This window comes from Periplaneta americana, chromosome 12, assembly GCF_040183065.1.
Source record: "Periplaneta americana isolate PAMFEO1 chromosome 12, P.americana_PAMFEO1_priV1, whole genome shotgun sequence".
Lineage (NCBI taxonomy): Eukaryota > Metazoa > Arthropoda > Insecta > Blattodea > Blattidae > Periplaneta > Periplaneta americana.
In genome coordinates this window covers 85,133,466-85,152,342 of record NC_091128.1, presented here as the reverse complement: position 1 = coordinate 85,152,342, position 18,877 = coordinate 85,133,466, and the positions used below count along the sequence as shown (strand labels likewise).

The window sequence follows — 18,877 nt, the reverse complement described above, 5'->3', positions numbered from 1 at the left end:
AGGTCCCGGGTTCGATACCCGGCAAGGTAACAATTTTTTCCCTCGAAATTATTCAAATCAACTTTACAGGGAATTATACCTGAAAGCTTCATTTGCATAATACACGTCACTGTTCGTTAACAGAAAAGCACAATTTAATTCACACAGAGCTAGTGTGCACTCAACGTTGGTTGCTTGACGGTTGTCAGTCCACTTCGAGGTCTGTGGATATAGAGGGAAAAATTGGATCGGTGTCTGGTAGAGTTCCCGGGTAGATCAGTTGGTAGAGCGTTGGTACGTTTAACCAAAGGTCCCGGGTTCGATACAATTTTTCCCTCGAAATTATTCACATTTTAAATAAATCAGCTGTAGCACAACAGGTTGGGGTAGGATTAGTCGAACACGTGCGCGGAGTAATACATGTTAAGAGTGAGTTTTACGTTGGATTAGACTATAATGAATCATTGGATGACACCAGTAGACTTCTGCTGTTATTTCATGCAGCACGTAGCTTTACTCGTGGTATGCTGGAACTGAAAATCAGGTTTGCTTCGGCAATATTCGACAGACTTATCGGCCCAGTCTCCTTAGCAGGCTAATGATTCGTCAAGGTTGTTAGTATCTTCAACTAACTCTGGCATCTAGTGCTGACGCTAATGATTTTTGTCAATGAATGTAATTTGCTATGTAACAATTCTCGCGATTAGAAATTCTACACTCGTCGACATATCCTTCATCAGTTGTATTGTGGTTGTCAAGTTTCGTATTTAACAAACCCATTCACGTGGCTACAAGTGTAATGTTGCTTTATTTGAACTTGTTCTGTATGTAGAGATGATTTTTCAGTCTCTCATTGTTTTTCAACAATATTGAACAACGATAAAGTTATAAACAAGTGCTCAGACTATCTTAAGGCATACGCTGTTACGTTGAAAACAACATTACAAGATACACATTCGCAAGACAGGATACAAACCAGAAGTTATCTGCATTGGAATCGCTATTTTTACTCATTGAATTCATATTAAATATTTTAAGTCAGCAAAACAGTTCATAAATAGAAAAAAATCTGCAGGCGCAGAATGAAAATGGATTCAATGGCCAATGTATCAAATTAAATTTTGAATTTTTAGTATATAGATTAAAAATTCTGGAACTTCTCTTTAGAGGATACTTATCAGGAATTAAAACGTGGCAGAGCATTCACAGAATCCCAAAGATTAGCCTACGTTAATACTTTTGTTTCTTGATTTTGTATTTTATACATTATCTTTTTTCCCCGCACCGAACATGAGCATCTGTTCAGAGATCAGTGGTCAAACAAAATATGGTCGAATTTCAAATGCTATTTGTAACAGCATTATGAATCACAGCCGAATGCTATATTAAGGTCACAAACAAATGTAACTTGTATGACTACGCCCAATGACATTAACTTCCCTTATTACAGATATGAGAGCGCCGAAATTGCATCTAAAATTAAGAGTACCCCGCGGTCTCACTCACAAGCTAACATTCCGATGGGAGCAGATAAAAAAAAGTCATTTTTTTCTTCCACCATATTAATAACGTCAAAACAAGTGGTTATACAAATTTTGGCCAGTCGACCGCAATTACGAGGCCGTCCAGAAAGTGATTTTCCCTGGGGCACAGAAAGAAAGCACAATTTCATGGAAAGATTTATTGAAACAGATACTGTAATTGTTGAGCTATATTTCAATATATTCCCTACTAGAACTGAAACATTTTTTGTCATACCGTGAGATCAACTTTTGTATCCCTATGTCGTAGAAGTCAGCCGCCAGTGTGTGACAGCCGTCTGCACCTCTCTGTTGATCCCATTGTTGTTACATTTTTTCATTAGTTGTACTACATTATATTACAAAGACGTTTTCACGACAAAAGAGCGTTGTTTAGGGGGAGTCTGTTATTGAAGAAATGGGTAGAAATTAAAATATTTTGATGCACTTTGAAACTTATTAATTTATAAACGTTATTTTATGTATATATTATTACGAAATCACTTTTAATTGCTGTTTATTTGATGTTTTAAGTATTACAATTTCTTTCAATATATCTTTCGATTTTACTACTGTGAAAAACATTTTAAAGTAGAATTATACAGTGTACACAAAGTGTACTGGTTGCCACAAAAGTCATTTTACCGTGAGCAGTGTAAGACACTGGTTTTTATAATTTATGGTGATACTCGTATGATAAAAGAATGATAAGTTGACTATATTGCTTCAAGAATCGTGATTTGATTATTAATTTGTTTCATTCTTTCATGACACATTTCAAGCTAATTCTGGATAAGATTTAATTAAGACTTAAAAGTAAATAAATCGATGGCTGCAGAAAGGATCTCAGTTACTTCAGTAAATTTTTTAGGATATAAAAGAAAAACAATTTCAATGTTTTCACGACATTTTAATACGTATGTAGTTAATAAAATAAAAAGAGAGATTACTTGAAGGAAAAACTGACTGAGGTAGAAACAAACAGTAAAAATAAAAACATTAGAGATTTATGTAAGAACATAAAGGAATTTAAGAATGGATATCAGGTAAAGGTAAATGTGATCAAGGATGAGAATGGTGACTTGCTTGCAGACTCTCATTCAATCCTGAACAGACGGAAAAACTATTTTGGGCAACTACTAAATATACATAGGCCAAATAGATATGATAGGGACGAAATTGAAATACAAACTGCTGAGCCATTTGTACTCGAACCCACACTTTCTGTAGTCGAAATTGCGATAAAAAATCTGAAAAATTATAAGTCTCCAGGTATCGATCAAATTCCAGCAGAATTAATACAAGACGATGGAAGCGCATTATCTAACGAAATTTATAAGCTTGTACGTGCTATTTGGAAAAAGGAAATTGGACCAGAACAATGGAAGAAGTCCATAATCGTACCTATCTTTAAGAAGGGGACAAGATTAACTGTGGAAACTTTCGAGGAATATCGCTTTGTTGACGTCGTACAAAATTTTGTCCAATATTCTTTTGAGAAGATTAACTCCCTATGTAGATGAAATTATTGGGGATCAGCAGTTGGTTTTAGGCGTAATATATCAACTATTGATCCGATATTTTGTATTCGACAGATACAAGAAACTAGTTCGATTAATTAAAATGTCTCAGTGAAACGTACAGCAGAGTCCGTATGGGTCAGTTTCTGTCTGATGCGTTTCCAATTCACTGTGGGCTAAAGCAAGGAGATGCACTATTACCTTTACTTTTTAACTTCGCTTTAGAATTTGCCATTAGGAAAGTTGAGGATAACAGGCAGGGTTTGGAATTGAACGGGTTACATCAGCTTCTTGTCTATGCGGATGACGTGGATATGTTAGGAGAAAATCCACTAACGATTAGGGAAAACACGCAAATGTTACTTGAAGCAAGTAAAGCGACCGGTTTGGAAGTAAATCCCGAAAAGACGAAGTTTATGATTACGTCTCGTGACCAGAATATTGTATGAAATGGAAATATAAAAATTGGAGATTTATCCTTCGAAGGGGTGGAAAAATTCAAATACCTGGGAGCAACAGTAACAAATATAAATGACACTCGGGAGGAAATTAAACACAGAATAAATATGGGAAATGTCTGTTATTATTCGGTTGAGCAGGTTTTTGTCATCTAGTCTCCTGTCAAAAAATCTGAAAGTTAGAATTTATAAAACAGTTATATTACCGGTTGTTTTGTATGGTTGTGAAACTTGGACTCTCACTCTGAGATAGGAACATAGGTAAAGGGTGTTTGAGAATAAAGGAAAATATTTGGGGCTAAGAGGGATGAAGTTACAGGAGAATGGAGAAAGTTAGACAACGCAGAACTGCACGCATTGTATTCTTCACCTGACATAATTAGGAACATTAAATCCAGACGTTTGCGATGGGCAGGGCATGTAGCACGTATGGGCGAATCCAGGAATGCATATAGAGTGTTAGTTGGGAGACCGGAGGGAAAAAGACCTTTGGGGAGGCCGAGACTTAGATGGGAGGATAATATTAAAATGGATTTGAGGGAGGTGGGATATGATGATAGGGACTGGATTAATCTTGTACAGGACAGGGATTGATTGCGGGCTTATGTGAGGGCGGCAATGAACGTCCGGGTTCCTTAAAAGCCAGTTCGTAAGTATGTAGTTAATTTCTCTGGAAAGAATACCTCAAGATACACATTTAAAGTTGGCAAGACGCTACTTCAATTAAAACACCGATTGTAATTTTAATTATGCATCCAGCTCCTTTCTGCAATCAGTTAAAACAGTCCACATCTGTGGAGTAACGGCTAGCGTCTGGCCGCGAAACCAGGTGGCCTGAGTTCAAACCCCAGTTGGGGCAAGTTACCTGGTTGAGTTTTTTTCCGGAGTTTTCCCTCAACCCAATATCATCAAAATCTGTAGTCTGTAAAATTGTATGAGCTTCTTTTGTTTCTGGCTAAGTGGAAGAGAAGGCCTGATGACCTTAACTTCGCCATAATAAATAAAGAAATAAATAAAGAAATAAAGAAATAAATAAAGAAATAAATAAAGAAATAAATAAATAAAGAAATAAATAAAGAAATAAATAAATAAAAAAATAAAAAATAAATAAATAAACAAATAAATAAATAAATAAATAAATTAATTAATTCATCATTATTGTTATTATTATCAAATGCTGGGTAACTATCGGTGCTGAACCCTGGACTCATTACACCGGCATTATCACCTTCACTTCATTCAGACGCTAAATAACCTGAGATGTTGATACAGCATCGTAAAATAACCCAGTAAAATAAAAATAAATGAAAATAGAGGATAAAATCTAGTAATAAATCACACCAAATCAAAGTGAATATCTATTAATGTACACAAATTCAAGTATGTACAAACCAGTGTTTTTAGTGACTTTTTACTCGTTTTTTTAACGACGATCTATCAACTACTGGGTTAGTTGATAAGTTGACTGTATTGCCGAAGCGAGATGAAGCCAATGATTCACCATACATTACTTGAAATTCACCGTCACTTAAGCCTGCCATCGATCCCTAACTGTGCAAGATTACTCCAGTCCCTACCATCATATCCCACCTCTCTCTCTCTCTCTCTCTCTCTCTCTCTCTCTCTCTCTCTCTCAAATCCATTTTAATATTATCCTCCCATCTACGTCTCGGCCTCACCAAAGGTCTTTTTCCTCTCAGGTCTCCGAACTAACACACTATATGCATTTCTAGATTCATCCATACGTGCTACATGCCCTGTCCATCTCAAACGTCTGGATTTAGTGTTCCTAATTATTAAGGTTCGCATAAAGTAGCTGTAGGCTATCAGGATAGACTGTATACGTGTATAGGATAGGACTCTGACTTGCTTCGGACTAAATAAACATTACCCCCTTACACTAGTTAAAATTCTACCTGATGGGAAGAGCATCAGTGAATGAACAGTACAGCCGACAGGAATTGAATATACGTCGTCACTACTGTCGTCTGATTGACACACGACAACTAGTTAATGTTTGTAAATAAAACGCACGGACCAAAGATGCCTATCCTGATATAGCTACTTTATCCGAACCTCACTATAATTATGTTGGGTGCTGAATACAATGCGTGCAGTTCTGCGTTATATAACTTCCTCCATTCTCCTGTAACTTCATGCGTCTTAACCCCAAATATTTTCCTATTCACCTTATTCTCGAACACACTTAACCTCTATTCCTCTCTCAAAGTGAGACTCCAAAGGCAATCCACCATATCTGACTATTATTGCTCTGAAGATAGAACCTGTATGGAAGTCAAATATGGCTAAGAAATCATATCTGGTATCTGTAATTTTGTAGGTGAATAAAAAAATTAAATTAATTTTTCGAAAATACAAAAATGTATATACGTTTCTGCTTTGCATGATGTTCTACTCAAGGGCAAAATATTAATTAACTGTCCAATTTTGTGAAGATAATAATAATAATAATAATAATAATAATAATAATAATAATAATAATAATAATAATAATAATAACTTTTATACAACAATGTGATTTTTATTTATACCTTTAACCACACACCCGTTAACAATGGGTATTTCACTCAACACAGCAACACAGTACTCGTTATTTCACTCCACAAAGCGACAATGACAATACACGTGTATTATTGAGAAGAACAACAATGTACTCCTAATTTCAACTAATGTTCGCAAAGCACTGTGTGCAGAATAAAACTCTCAGTTCTTAGTTCACAGTTCGTTCGCCTTGGCTAGTTCTTCTAGCTCACTCACTGAAGTTCACTGTACGTCGAACCCAAGCCTTCCAGATACAGTTCACTACACATAGAACCCAAGCCTTCCACAGGTGGTTCCCTGCACTTCGAACCCAAGCCTCCGGATAACTCGCACTCGCCTGGATACTGCCCCACTTACAGACTCACTCAAGTTGAATGCACATCGAACCTCGGTCTTCCGGCTACGGTCCACGGCATGTCGAACTCCGGTCTTCCCAGTCGCGGTCTTCCTCACGTCGAACCCCGGTCTCGAAGGCTGGCTCCTTGCTCGATCGAAGACTCACGTGTGGACTGACTTCCGAAGACTGACTCGTACTCAGGTCCACCTCGCTGCTCTCCAAGACTTGAAGGCTGACTGGAAACTAACTTTCTCGGGACTCACTGATTGCTCGCGACTGACTTCGTCGGCAACTCATGGTGTTATTTATTTACCAAGAACATCTACAATGTTCTGCGTCGCGAAGTCTCTGGAACCCACAACAATCGGTCTCCAGATGCTTCCTTACTTCCGCCCAGTCACAGTCGCTTTTCTTCCCCCTCACTCCGCAACGCGGCTAGCGTCAAGGGTTCGTGTTTCCTTTTCCCCCGCGCCTTCCCTCTCGCTGGATGCGCGCGCACGCTCCGAGGTAACCGGACGCGAACAGAACGTTCCGGACGGGTGCCACAATAATAATAATAATAATAATAATAATAATAATAATAATAATAATAATGTAGTTATTCTTCCTAAATAATAAGGTAGTTAATCTTAAATGACCATTTTTGTAGATACGAGGTATCACTTCTTAGCCATCACAATATGTTCAAGTTGGGCCACGTTAATTTTAGCACTAATATTCTTGATGTGTCAGAAACCGTCAATGCCCTGGAAGTCAGTGTTGACATCGTGGCAGTTCACTGTGGGCTGGATCGCGGCCATAGGCAACGACTGGGGCTTCCACACGTTTCTGACACTCGGACCCAAGTACCTCAAAGGGGCACTCGGTTTCGACGTCGAACAGGTAAGTCTTCATAGCTGGCCGAGATATACTACCACTGAGAATAAAGTGCTAAAGAATAAATTGAACAAAGTGAATTGAAGATGCACTCCTTACAAAATAGGTTCCCCTGAGAATATACTGTTATAAATCGGAGTCATTCGTGCTATGTACCCTTTTGAAGAATCAATATCTTGTAATATTTTGTTTTCTTTTGAAGCATTGTCATGAAATTCAGTACAATCCTCACTCAAACTGATTTCACACTAACAAGCAAACATTCTCATTCGTGCAGATAAAAAAAGGTCATTTTTTTCTTCCACCATGTTAATAATGCGCTTGTACAAATTTCGACCACTCGAGCGCAATTACGAGGGCACCCCAGAAATTAAGTTTCCCTGGAGCCGTTTACAGAAAGAAAACATAATTTGATGGAAATATTTATTGCAACAGAAAGCCTACAGATATTGTTGAACTATTTTCAACATATTCTTCTCCGGAAATGAGACATTTGTCATACTGTGGGATCAAATTTTGTATCCCTGTCTCGTAGAAACCTGCCGTCTGAGATCGGAACCAGTGTGTGAAAGCCATCTGCGCCTTTCTGTAGATCCCACGACATGAGAAATGACTCAATTCGGGTGGGGAATATGTTGAAAAATAGCTCAACAATTGTTGTTTCTGTTCCAATAAATCTTTCCATGAAACTGTGTTATCTTTCCGTAAACGGCCTCAGGGAAACTTACTTTCTGGGGGGGCCCCGTAATTGTGTTCGAGTGCCGGAAATTTGTACAAGCACTTGTTTTGACATTATTAACATTGTGGAAGAAAAAAATTAACTTTTTTTATCTGCCCCTATGAGAATGTTTGCTTGTAAGCTTTGATTTTTCTGTCTTCCTCACCAGTCCACAGTGCGTTCACACAAGAGAACAGTCTTTCAACATTTGCATTAATACGAGAAATACACATAAGAAACTCTAGAGGCACTCGGGTAATGGTCGACTTACAGTTATATAAATTTTAACTTTGTTTCAGAGTAGTTGGCTCACCAGTTTGCCATATTTGTGCCAATGGATATTTGCTAACTTGTACGGCACCGTCGTTGACATTTTGCTGAAGAAGAATAAAATGTCACTCTTGGGCGTGCGCAGAATGTCCATAATCATTTGTGAGTACCTCCACATATTTATTGTCAATAATTTTTTTCAGTAAGGTTGTTTCTCAGTTCCTTTAACTTCATCCATCCATCCATCCATACATAGTGTTCTGTTTTTCATGCAAACCTAGCATTCTTCAACCTTTCTTAAGGGGTTAGGTACAGCTTACAGCAGTAACATTTTTTTCCTCCACTACTGTATCTTGTACAATAATTAAAATTAGTATGTGTAAAACACTGTCCTTCTGCTATAAGAAAAAATATTTTTACGATTAAAAAAAATTATTCACATTTTTTTTTTTTTCAAAATTAATTTAACTGTGCAGTGATGAAGAGTTCCCCACATAACTCAACAACTATTCAACATTATGTGATAAAATTTTTTGTGTGTATTTATGCATGTCATATCTACATTATGATGCAAGATCACTTCTCTACCTTTGATAGATTGTCTGATAAAAAATAAATTGATTTAAAAATTATCAAATATCAGTATTTTCTTCTAATACAATATAAAAAATATTATTTATAAAGGAATGTAGTTTACGGAGCATAATATTGTAAACATGCGTTTCAGCAATAAACTAAAAGAGAGAGAACATGAAAAAGTTAACAAATTTATGAGTTATGAGGGAAACGCTTCATCACTGCACAGTGAACTACCACCATTATGAATCGTAAAAATATTTTTTATACAACAGAAGGACAGTGTTTTACACATACCAATTATTATTATTGTACAAGATACAGTAATGGAGGAAAAAATGTTGAATATTTCCAAACATTTTACTGCTGTAAGTTGTACCTAACCCCTTAATTTCAGTCTTTCTCTTAGCCTTCGCATATGATCCATATAGGCCTACCGACAGTAATGTTGTCTATCATCTGTTATCTTCTTCTGCCCCGAACTTTTCTCCCGTTCACATTCCTTCCAATGCACCCTTCAGTAGGCAGTTTCTTCTTAGCCAGTGACCCAACAAATTCCTTTTTCTCTTTCTGATCAGTTTCAACAGTATTCTCTCTTCACCCACTCTTTCCAACACAGTTTTATTTCTTATTCTGTCTGTCCATTTCACACGCTCCATTCTTCTCATCCTTCTTCTAGTCTTCTAGTCGTTTCTCTTCACTTCGTCGTTATGTTCATGTTTCTGCCCCATACAATCTCACACTCCATACAAAGCACTTCACTAGTCTCTTCCTTAGTTCTTTTTGGAGAGGTCCGAAGAAGATGCTCTTTTTTCTACTAAAAGCTTCTTTTACCTGTCAGCAGCTCATGTTACTGCTTATACTATACTCCAAATATTTGAAGCTGTCCACTCGCTCTACTGCCTCATTTAGAATTCGCAAGCTTACCTTCTTTATTTTTCTTCCGATAACATGGTTTTCATTTTGTTTAAATTCAACTTCATCCCATACTGCTCATAACGTGAGTGTACTTATTCAATCATCTAAACATTTACAAAAAATGAAATGGAAAGGTAGGAATTTACAGGTAATTTTAAGGTAATGTAACTCGAGGACAATTTTACTTATAAATAATATTGACTACATGACTACAGCAAAGCTACCCAAACGACAAACGCTGACATTGCACTTCGGATGTTCCGGCGTCCAACTGAACGGCTGAAAAATAGCTAAAAGTTATCTAACAATGGTTATTATTAGAGGAGAAAAATTCGTTCCGACGCCGGGGATCGAACCCGGGCCCTTGGTTCTACGGACCAAGTGCTCTAACCACTGAGCTACGCCGAAGTTCAGTCCACAGCACCGGATCGAGTCCCTCTCCTCTACTAGAATTTTTCTCCTCTAATAACCATTCTTACCATAACATAGGCCAAAGTGTGCTCCGCGGAGCCCTTAGGGCTCCGTGAATGATTCTCAGGGGCTCCGTCCGCGGAAGTTATGAAGATGACAAAAATTGCTAATTCCATCTAGTCTCTAGCGGGGAAAACGGAAACTACTTCCATCAAGCGAAAAATACTTTCTGAGAAAGTAGTTTGCATTCTTCTTGCTACATGGAAGCATTAATATTAGATCTACTCGTCACTGGAACTATTCGATCTTTCTTGCTTGCCAAGTACTCAATGATTCTCGAAATTTATTTTATTTTTTATATACTGGGCAGGCAGCGTTTGTTATTCGTGGTACGTGGAATCTACAATCTATTGACTGTTACGTTACCTCAAAAAATATATATACTGTATACCTGCATGTTAATTTGATAGCAGATGCATTAGCTAAACTTTCATTGAACCGGAACTATGGCTTAAGACGGGCTCCCTAAGACCTAAGAGTCATTAGCCATCAACCAGTGCTCAGTCAAAGGGAGATAACAACAGCTATAACCTTACTTCAAAGAAGATAGTGCGAATTCCTGGGAATTGAGTTCGGAATATTTGAACATGATCCTGTCTCAGTGTCTACGGTGCCTAGTGTAGAGGTATTGAAAGTAACAAACGAAAATATTGTGATTTATATTTAATGATAAAACACACATGTTAGGTCAATAATAAAGTGTTCATTGATTTTATGAAATACACTACTCATACAACTATAACATATCACCTTTAATGTATTTCATTGTGATTTATATTTGTACATGGGATTCACTGAGTTTGCTGATCAACGTCCACAGTATATGATACGTAACAAAGTTTTTCCCAATAGTTCTATGTTCCCTGCCAGGCTTAGACGGCATTTCTCAATTAAAAAATTCACAAATAAAACTGCAGACTACTTCGAAAGAAAAAGTGACTAACTCCGTGCAGTTCAGACAAAATTTTACCTCGTGTAAAAAACAAACAACGAGAAAGCACTGAAAACGTCGTACTTGGTTAGTAATGACCAGTCTCTTGGTGGTAAACCTCACCCTTGCTGAAACTCTTATGAAACCACTATTAGTGAAGGTAGTGAAGTGCATGGTGGACGAGAAAACTGCAAACTTGATTTCCAGTGTGTCCATATCAAATAACACTGCATAGTCGAATCCAGAATGTATGAAAAGACGTAAAAAATATCATGATTTCCCGTATCAGTTAAACGAAATTTTCGTTACAACTTGACAAATTCACGGTCTTTGCCGGATTAGCTATGTTAATGATGTTTGTGCGATATGAAATTTCAGGTTCTTTCATGAAATATTTTGTTCTGCAGCCATTACCATCCTCTACAAGCGGTACTGAAATTTTTTCTTCTTCATTGAAAACTCGATATCGTGGGACAATTGCATTGATGTGTGCACAGATGGCGCAAAGGCCATAGTAGGTCCTGTTGCTGGCGCTGTTACAAGGATCAAGAAAGTTTTAAAAACTGAACAAGTAGTCACTGTGTACTATAACAACACGCCCTCGCAACAAAAAAATGCCAGCGTTATTAAAGCAGGTACTAGACAACGCCGTCAAAATTATCAACTTTGTTAAGGCACGACCTTCGCAAGTGTAGGCTACTTAAAATCCTGTGTGAAGATATGGGTAGTATACACAAGTCATTGTTAGTAATATTACACACAGAAGTGCGATGGTTGTCGCGCGGTAAAGTGTTGTCACAATTACATGAACTTCGAACAGAAGTTTCTTCACTTTTGAATTACCAGAACAGTTTGCTAGCAGATTATTTGAATGATCAGGAATGGTTGTACAAATTATGTTACTTGGCAGACATTTTTCAAAAATGAATTCAGCACATACATACAAAGTAAACGGAAGACTATATTCGATACTGATGACGAAATTGTCGCACTGAAGAAAAAGATAACGTTCTACATAGAAAGCGTCGACAATAAGGATCTTACGTTTCTCATTGACTTCAAACTTTATAGAAGAAAATAACATAACAATGAGTGCCTCATTCATAGCAATAATGAAAGAACACCTTGACAATTTGCTTCAAAATATGAATTCATACTTTCCAAGAGACACTCAGGAATCGATTCTAAAGAAACATGAGTGGATTGTAGATACATTTCCAGTGATGTCAAATCCAGCAGTCCTCACTGCTTCAGATATCAGGTTCAGATATATGGTTTCGAACAGCCACTGTCAGGCATAATTTAAAAGAAACCCATCTCCCGAATTTTGGGCGTTAGGGGAGGATCTTTTGATATTAAGTTCAAAAGCTAAATTTCTCTCACTGCCTTCTGATACTGTGTACCTCAGTGAAACGACCTTTTCGAGGTACACGGCTACGAAAATAAAATATCGAACTTGTTTGGACACAGAAGACGATATGCGTCTTCAACTGACTTCTATGACACCGGACATTGACAAACTCTGTCGCAAGAAACAGGCACATTCTTCACATTAACTTCGTGACGTAGACAGATAAAACTAAAAGTAAACATTTCTTGGGGTTCCACGAGAAACTTTTGCTTCAAAAAGGGCTCCGTGGCTGAAAAAGTTTGGGAACCGCTGACATAGGCCTATATTCTGTAGGACCAAAAATTAATCTTTACGCAGATAAAAATCATCTGTTCACAAACATGACTGAAGATTGACTCAACTCACTGTAGCTATCGCTTCCATACAAGGCAACATTTTGGAGAACATGGACTTGTGCAAAAGTAAATTATCAATTTGCTCAACAGAAGACAAGGAGAAATTTGTTAGGAAGTTGAAACTGTATCACGTATTTTCAACTTCCAATTATCTCCTTAAAATAAATAGGCCTACAGAATTCATAAACCTGATTTTGACGTGGAAAACGTCTTTCCCCGCACCGAGTATGGGCATCCTCCCGGGATCCGTGGTGAAACAAAAAATTGGCAGAATTTTCAAAGCTTAGGCTACTGCAACAGCACTATGAGTCACAGCCGAATGCTAATGTAATTAGAAGTTAGGCCATGAACAAATGTAACATGTATGACTGCGCGAAATGAAGCCACTTTTCCTCGTTACGGACATGAGGGAATTAAATTTGCGCATAAAATATGCCGTGTCACGCGCACTCTCAGTAATATCTCGATATCGAGAGCAGCTACAGACTTTTACGACCACTCGTTTGATTTGTAATCTCGAGTTCTGCAATATTAAAGTGATAATATACACATACGATATACTTTGAGTGAACCGTAGTGAGTTTATTTTGAGCTGAAAGTAATTTCGGAGTGTCGTTCATTCATTCATTCATTCTTTTCATTCATTCATTCATTCTTTTCATTCATTCATTTCATTCATTCGTCCATCCATTCATCCATTCATTTTCATTCAATTAATTCATTCATTTCATTCATTCATTCTTTTCATTGATTCATTCATTCATTCATTTTATTCATTTGTCTATCCATTCATCCATTCATTCTTTCTTTTCATTCATCCATTCATTTTCATTCAATTCATTCATTCATTCCTTTCATTCATTCTTTTCATTCATTAATCAATTTATCCATCCATCCAATCACAGGGGTTGTGCCTAAAGGTAGATCTTTACTGCAAACGCAGAATTCTACAACCTGTCCTATCTTCCGCCTTCCTCTTGGATCCATGTATCTTAAGGGGACACAATACTGAAATTATTAACTTCCATATTTTTAAAGCTAAATCCATAAAATATTTACCACTAGTATATCTGGTAAATAATAACACATGTACAAAATATCATGCCTCTATGATATCTAGTTTGTATTTTATTCATATGTTAATAAAATATTGTATCGTTTTATATAAGAAGTTTCTTACACCACAGTTTACATTATTTTTAACTGATATTCACTTAGCGCATATAATTCTCTATATAAATTGTAACAAACATTACTGTTGGGTTTTTCTGTACAGTGAATAGATAAATCACTAGAAAGTTTTGATGATTATTAATTTTTTTATTTTTTTATTATTTTATAGTAAAAAATTCTAGTAATTTGCTGATTAACTTTACAGAAAAACCCTATAGTAAGTTTTGATCCCATGTATATAAGGATCCATGCTAGTTCATGTCAGTTAATAATAATGTAAATATTGTGGCGCAAGGGACTTTTTATATAAAGCGATTCAATATTTTAATAAAATATTAATAAAATGCAAACCACTTAGCATTGGCGTATGAACTTTTGCTCGTACATTGGTCATTATTAACAAGATATACCAGTGATAAAAATTTGTGAATCTAGCTTCATAAGTATGGTAGTTATTGAGTTCACTATTGTGAACCCTTAAAACTATGGAATTTGGAAAAAATTCAGTATAGTGTCCCCTTAATGTTGTTTGTCGCTTCATATGAAGAGAAAATATAACGCACATCCTTAATTACTTCACTGGGTGAAGTATTCTAGGTACCGATATATCTCTGACACAGCACAGAATCTTTTTATTCCAATTTTTATCGAGAATGAAAGTGGAGGGGTACATATTAAGGAAAAAGGGGGCGAGAAATTCTTGGGCGTCTGCTGGCGGCAGAATTGTAAATCTACCACTGAGTGGAAATCAAATAATACAGCAGATTGAAAGGGACGATAGGGTACACTTAAATGAATAGGAAACCTATATTACGCTTTGTGATTAAATGTACGTTTAATCAGAAAATTGAGTTGAAAATTTCAGCTGTCTGGCAACATTGTCGCTAATACACTGCTCTTTCTTCTCGTAATATAGATGTAAGAAGTCAACGAACTCAGATATGTCTACCTTAGTGAACTATCTCCCATCTCCCTTTCTGGCTATGATGTTGCAAACTGGTCGCATCGGTCAGTGACTTAAATTAGTGGATTTTAAATTAAATTTACACGAAAACCGTCCACGCTACTGAAATACGCCAGAAGGATAAATGATTCTTTATTAGATTTTCTATCGATATGGAAAAAAATCACGATCCTACTCGCAATAGTTACCGAATAAAAGGGTGTGAAAAACATTTTTGCTGAGAAAATTGTGGACTTTCACCAATATGTTATTACACTTTTTTGTTACATACAATATGAACTATTCGTTCTGAAAATCTGCAGGGTTCCATTCTGTATATGATAATAATTTTACTATAAGTAATACGAATTGCTTTCCGCAGCACATCTATTCCCTGCTATGAGTCTGCTTGCGCTGTCACTGGCTGGAGACAATACTACAATGGCTGTGGCGATAATGACGATAGCTGTAACAACGCTTGGAGCTTACTCTAGCGGTTACTATCAGAATCCTATGGACATCGCTCCAAATTTTGCAGGTAAGCAGCTCATAAAATTGCTTTATACAACACTGTAAATAGTCAATGAAAAGCAAAAACTTTTTATAAATTGACATAAATAAAAGCAAACATTTTAAATTGATCATATAATATTTTAATTCATATTAATGAACCTTCGGGTATTCAGTTGGTAGAGCAATTGGCTACGGAATGGAAAGTGCCCGTGACAATCATAGGCAAGACGGGATCTTTCTCGTTGCCAAAACGTCTAGAATAGCCTCTATCGGAGCTTGGTGCTGACCTCACCACCTCATTCTAGTGCCCAGATCATGTAAGCCTGTCTCTCAAGCATAGCGTATAAAGGGGATATCTTTACCTTTGCTTTTTCGTTCATCTTCTTTCTACATTTTTCTCTTTCTTTTTCACCACCCAGCCTGCTACTAATTTTCTTCCCCATGTATTTTAATATAGTCCGTGTAGGCCAGTTTCTGTCAGATGCTTTTCCAATTCACTGAGGGCTAAAGCAAGGAGATGCACTATCACATTTACTTTTTAACTTTGTTCTAGAATATTAGGAAAGTCCAGGATAACAGAGAGGTTTAGAATTGAATGGGTTACATCAGCTGCTTGTCTATGCGGATGACGTGAATATGTTAGGAGGAAATTCACAAACTATTAGGGAAAACACGGGAATTTTACTTGAAACAAGTAGAGAGATGGATTTGGAAGTAAATCCCGAAAAGACAAAATATATGCTAACGTCTCGTGACCAGAATATTGTACGAAATGGAAGTATAAAAATTGGAAATTTATTCTTTGAAGAGGTGGAAAAAATTCAAATATCTTGGAGCAACAGTAGCAAATATAAATCACACTCGGGAGGAAATTAAACGCAGAATAAATATGGGAAATACGTGCCATTATTCGGTTGAGAAGCTTTTATCTAGTCTGCTGTTAAAAAATCTTAACGTTAGAATTTATAACACAGTTATATTACCGATTGTTCTGTTTGGTTGTGAAACTTGGACTCTCACTCTGAGAGAGGAACATAGGTTAAGGTTGTTTGAGAATAAGGTGCTAAGGAAAATATTTGGGGCTAAGAGGGATGAAGTTACAGGAGACTGGAGAAAGTTACACAACACAGAACTCCATGTATTTTATTCTTCACCTGACATAATTAGGAACATTAAATCCAGACGTTTGAGATGGGCAGGGCATATAGCACGTATAGGCGAATCCAGAAATGCATATGGAGAGTTAGTTGAAAGGCCGGAGGGAATAAGATCTTTGGAGAGGCCGAGACGTAGATGCGTGATAATATTTAAAAAGTTCTTGTTTCAGATTGCGCAAACTTAATGCATGTCCGCAAAATAAATCAATACTTGTCGTAAACTAAAATACGTTGCTAAATTGTGCATTTGTTCTTTAATACATTGGACAAAATCATTTCTTTTCTGTCAAGCTTCTATAGGCCTTATAAATTCGTTGAGTAATAGGGCAAGCATCATTTTCGATTTGTATTGAACTATTACCACTAGAATTGATTTTTACGTAATATTTCGTATCATTGTCGCACTATATACTTGTATTTTTTCGCTCTTTGAGTGGTATCCATTGGTTCTTAGTGAAATTGTACTTTTCGATTTTGGAGGAATTCATATTTTTCGAAAGGGGTTAAGTACCGGTGCGGTAGTGGGGGTCGCAAATAAAAGTCTCTCCCAAAAGTGGGTAACGCCTTCGAAAAGATTGGGAACCACTGCTCTAAATGTTAACACTGTTTTACTCGATAAGTACTAGCCGTACGATTCTGATTTCATTCTTTTTATTACAGAAAATGATACGGGAAGGTTAATCCCTTTACAGTTTTTCAATAAAATGGACTGTTTTCTTGCGAATTAATTAAAAAGATTAACACGGATCGTTATTTTCTGCCATTAGAAAGTCTGACAATCATGCTGTGGAGACGCTGCTAATCAGATCGAGTGCGTGTGTATATTCGTAGGTGAGCCGACGATACGCTGTTGCCACATTGCACAGACTTTCGGCTAGGGCTAAGAATTGTATACCGTTACATTGCGCTTCATGCGCCTCTGACTTCAGGTACCAGTACGTAATTACTAATTACATTGGGGTGGGGGATTTCAGTGTGTTTCGTTCAGCACTGAACTTCAGTTGATCGGTTACATTACGACCGAACACTGCTATTCGTAACAGGCAACATTCAACGTCTTGTAAAGAAGAATAATAACAAGATGCCGAAGACGAAATTTGTGACTTAATTTCAAATGAGGAAATTTGTAATAATGATACAGATTTTGAGATAGATAATGCTTGTGTAAAATACTTCAAATATGTTCTCATTGTTTCTGCAGAAGTAGAACGAAGTTTTTCTATATAATAAGACTGTGTTTTCTAGCAACAGATAATCATTCTCCTTTAAAAATGTGAAAATGTGGTTTGTTGTTCACTGCAGAAATATATGAAATGAAAAATTATGTAAAACACCATCATATTAACATAGTGAAATAATAAGGCTGATACTTGTCAATATTATATTAGGTGTATCTTCTACAGACAGAAATTAAAATGTCTTTAAAATAGTGCAATTTTTCTTTAACAAAGAAAATTATGTCTTTAACTTTTTCTTTAGCAGATAGTTGTGTTTCGAAGTCAAAGAAGTGGCTTTCAACCACTCAAATGCTGAGGACTAACTTACCGTGATGATAAGCATGAGTTCAAACGAACGAAAGACACTGCGTTAACTCACCCAACTCTGAGACGTACTCAAAGTTAGAGGCGCACGAAGCGCACTGGTAGTATAACGGCATATATTTCTCAGGCCTACTAATAACCAACACTCAGTTATAAAACCCATAGGTCTAATAGTTTTTTATCTATTTTTATGTATACTATTCCACAAATACATCATTTAAACTCTGTAGAATATACAGGATTAATTCATGACTAAGTGCAATACTTAGCTTCAGGTCACTATGTAAGAATATTTCTTAAATATAGGTACGAGTTTCAACGGTTGCAGAGTTATCATTGTTCGTAGACCAATAAAAGGAGCTTGAATAATTCAAACTTACAAAACGTAAATCAGAACATTTTAAGACTCAGTTACAATGGTTGTTGCTCAGAATTGTATGCACTCTGTACATAATTAAAAATGATATGTAACTAGACAGGGATAGGAAGAAGAAACGGATTAACTATATACATAACTTGCTTTTCTTGCAGGTTCCCTGACTGGCCTAATGAACGCCATGGGATCGGTCACTGGTGTCATCTCGACTCCTATAGCCGGGGCGATATTACAAAAGGATGTAAGTATCAATATATAGCATTGTACATTGAAGATTTTTATATACCTACGT

At 36.6% G+C, this 18,877-nt stretch overlaps 1 protein-coding gene and 1 non-coding gene across 5 annotated transcripts in view; one reads left to right on the top strand and one right to left on the bottom strand.

Moving 5' to 3' along the window:
- The window catches only part of LOC138710642 (sialin-like), an 83,320-nt gene that overhangs the window by 52,173 nt on the left and 12,270 nt on the right, over positions 1 to 18,877 (top strand). For 2 of the 4 annotated variants that reach the window (XM_069841679.1, XM_069841678.1), the window contains exons 6-9: positions 7,109 to 7,258; positions 8,270 to 8,402; positions 15,381 to 15,536; positions 18,741 to 18,826. In XM_069841679.1, the coding sequence (XP_069697780.1) occupies positions 7,109 to 7,258; positions 8,270 to 8,402; positions 15,381 to 15,536; positions 18,741 to 18,826 (525 nt within the window). The remainder of the gene's footprint in view (positions 1 to 7,108; positions 7,259 to 8,269; positions 8,403 to 15,380; positions 15,537 to 18,740; positions 18,827 to 18,877) is intronic. The other 2 variants (XM_069841680.1, XM_069841681.1) reach the window with 2 other exon arrangements.
- Positions 10,070 to 10,142, bottom strand: TRNAY-GUA (transfer RNA tyrosine (anticodon GUA)). Its single transcript has one exon. It is a non-coding gene; the product is annotated as a tRNA-Tyr (tRNA).